This window comes from Otolemur garnettii, unplaced genomic scaffold, assembly GCF_000181295.1.
Source record: "Otolemur garnettii isolate 467f Iridium unplaced genomic scaffold, OtoGar3 scaffold00109, whole genome shotgun sequence".
In the NCBI taxonomy this organism is placed as follows: Eukaryota; Metazoa; Chordata; class Mammalia; order Primates; family Galagidae; genus Otolemur; species Otolemur garnettii.
In genome coordinates, this window is record NW_003852504.1 from 1,474,253 (window position 1) to 1,476,922 (window position 2,670).

The following is a 2,670-nucleotide window of genomic DNA, read 5'->3' on the forward strand; positions in this document are numbered from 1 at the left end:
GGGGGGTGCTTTCTGAAACAAAAAGTGACAGGTTCTTGGGTGGTCAGAGTGCTGGGCAGGGGATGTTGGATGACATTCCCCAGCCCAGCGGAAAGCTGGACAACTTGAAGGGCCACAAAGCAACAGTACCCCCTAGTGTCTGCTTCAGGCATGGGCTCACTCTCCCAGGGGAACACTGGCTCAGGCCAAGTCTGCCCCTGGACCACTTGAGAATATCATGGGGAGGGGGGTTCCTGAAGGCACACTAGGCCCAAGCCAGGGCCAGACTGTGGGTGTGAGGTACAGGCTGCTGTTCTGGGCTGGGGTAGTTGTCAGGCACAGGAAGCTAGGTTTCTTCACTCCTATCTGCAAAACGAAGGTGGGTGGGAAATAACTGGTGTCTACATTCCACCCTTCTCTGAACTTCAGTGCTTTATAAGTGACAGGACAGAGCTTGGGTAGATGGAACCAGGAGGTATGGCTGAAAGTCAAATGGAGTCTGGGGGATGGAGTAGTGGCAGCTGTGACCTTCAATGGATCTGGTTAGATATCCTGGGCCCGGCCTATCCCCTGGGCCCATTCATTGCCCATTTCTTGCCTTATAATTTCCAGAGAAGAAGAGTTCTCCTCTGGACCCAGTTTTGAAACAATCTCTGCTAGTGGCCTGAACGCTGCCTTAGCCCACTACAGGTACGTCAGTGAAAAGAATTTTCTAGGGCCTCATGGGGGAATTCCAGGGCCTTGCAAAGGGGCAGGGTAGGGGGAAATACTCTGGGGCTTGAGTATTGAATATTGAAGACTTGAGGCCCCTAGGACTGTGGAAGCTGGTGGAGGAGCTCAGTCTGGGGTCAGGAGTCTCAAAATTTAGAGGCCTGAGAGAGGCTGGGTGCAGTGGCTCACACCTGTAATTCCAACACACCAGGAGGCCAAGTGGGTGGATCACTTGAGCTCAGGAGTTTGAGATCATCCTGAGCAAGAGTGAGACCCTGTCTCTATTAAAAATAGAAAAATTAGCCAGGCATGATGTGCACCTATAGTCCCAGCTACTTGGGAGGCTAAGACAGGAGGATCTTTTGAGCCCAGAAATTTGAGCTTGCTGTGAACTAGTCTGATGCCACTGCACTATAGCCTGGGCAATAGAGCAAGACTCAGTCTCTAAATAGATATATGATAGATAGATAGATAGATAGATAGATAGATAGATGACATGAATGATTTCTCCCCCAAGGATCTGGGACTTCATGAGTGCTCAGAGCTGAGGGATTTGGAAGGGAAGCATTGATGCTGATGGATACATTTTCTTGGCTTCCTGTGAGTTATTTCTGTTAGGCAATTCTCAAAGCTCAGGAGCTCACATGGAGAAAGCCCTGTTCACTCAGCATGAACCAGCATAAGTGGCTCCAAGATGTAGACTAACCGGATGTTTGGCCCCATAGAAAACAAATCCCTTCAGGCCTGCCTAATGAAATTTAGGAGGCAGAGCTGACCAGATGCCCCACCCTGGTCAGGCAGGAAGAGGGTGATGCCTTCTAAGGAAGAGCCTGGCATATCCCAGGATTCACTCCCTTGGTGTCCTCTGGTGTCTTTCACCCTCACCAGGCCTAGAGTGTGGCAGAGTGGGTACTCCTCAGCTTTGCCACCTCTTGCTCTCCAGCCCCACCCTCAAGGTACCCTCCCTTCCTGTGTTCTGGCTTCTTGGGGCCCTCTGATCTCAGAGGCAACAGGAAGTTAGAGACAGAGCTGGATGGAGCATCAGCTCCTTAGTGCTTTACTGTGTGGCCTCATGCAAGCCCCTTGCCCTCCGTAGACCTGTTTCTCCTTAAGTAAAAAGAAATGGCGTGACCAGGTAGTCTCTCAGGCTCTCTCAGCTCCCACATTCTAGGCTCTTCCCTTTCTCCCCTCCCTGGTGACCAATGCCTGGCCTGGCCAGGTGCAGGATAAACAGATGTGTGCTGCGGACAGTAGCAGTGCAAACTGAGTACCCTCCCAGGGCCCTTTAGGAGGTAATGACTTTTGCAGAAGAATCAGCCTGAAAGCCCGGCCCCCAGGGGTGGGGGGCGTTCCTTTGCTTTCATTCACAACCCTCACTACCAAGGGCACTTTGGGCTACTCCACTCTCAGCATTTTCTCCCCTTCTCAGCCCAACCAAGGAGCTGAACCACAAGCTGTCCTCAGATGAGATGTACCTGCTGGATTCTGGGGGTCAATACTGGTATGTGCCCCTCACTTTACCCTGACCTGGCAGTCTCAGCTCAGACATCTTGAGCCAATCAAAAGCCTGTCAAAGCTTTCCCTTCCCAGGCCATGAATTCTTCATCTGAGAAAAGAGAGACTTGGATTGAATGACCCCTGAGTATCCTTCCCATTTTCACATGTGAGGGTCCCTGAACAGTGGGAAACACACAGAGGCTAGAATAGTGGGAGTGCCCAGGCAGCATCTCTATAAGAATTAGGAAAAATCTCCCCTCACTGAAGTTAAACATTTTTTTTAAGTCCATGTATTATTGCACAGTCTGAACAGCTATAATCAGACTGTGCCTGGACCCACAAACACACCCATATTCTCACCCACTCATGCACATCCTGGACACAGTCCACACGCCACCTAAACAACCCTTTAGATGTGTTACCCTTGCACAGTGCACAACCTGAACACTCGGGCATGACAGCCATGCAGAATAGGCTAAAGGC

The 2,670-nt window shown here is 50.9% G+C and overlaps 1 protein-coding gene across 1 annotated transcript in view; it reads left to right on the plus strand.

Annotated features, from left to right (window-relative positions):
• Window positions 1-2,670, plus strand: part of XPNPEP2 (X-prolyl aminopeptidase 2) — a 28,530-nt gene that overhangs the window by 15,330 nt on the left and 10,530 nt on the right. The window contains exons 13-14 of the mRNA XM_003796930.3: window positions 592-669; window positions 2,120-2,191. Of these exons, the coding sequence (XP_003796978.1) occupies window positions 592-669; window positions 2,120-2,191 (150 nt within the window). The remainder of the gene's footprint in view (window positions 1-591; window positions 670-2,119; window positions 2,192-2,670) is intronic.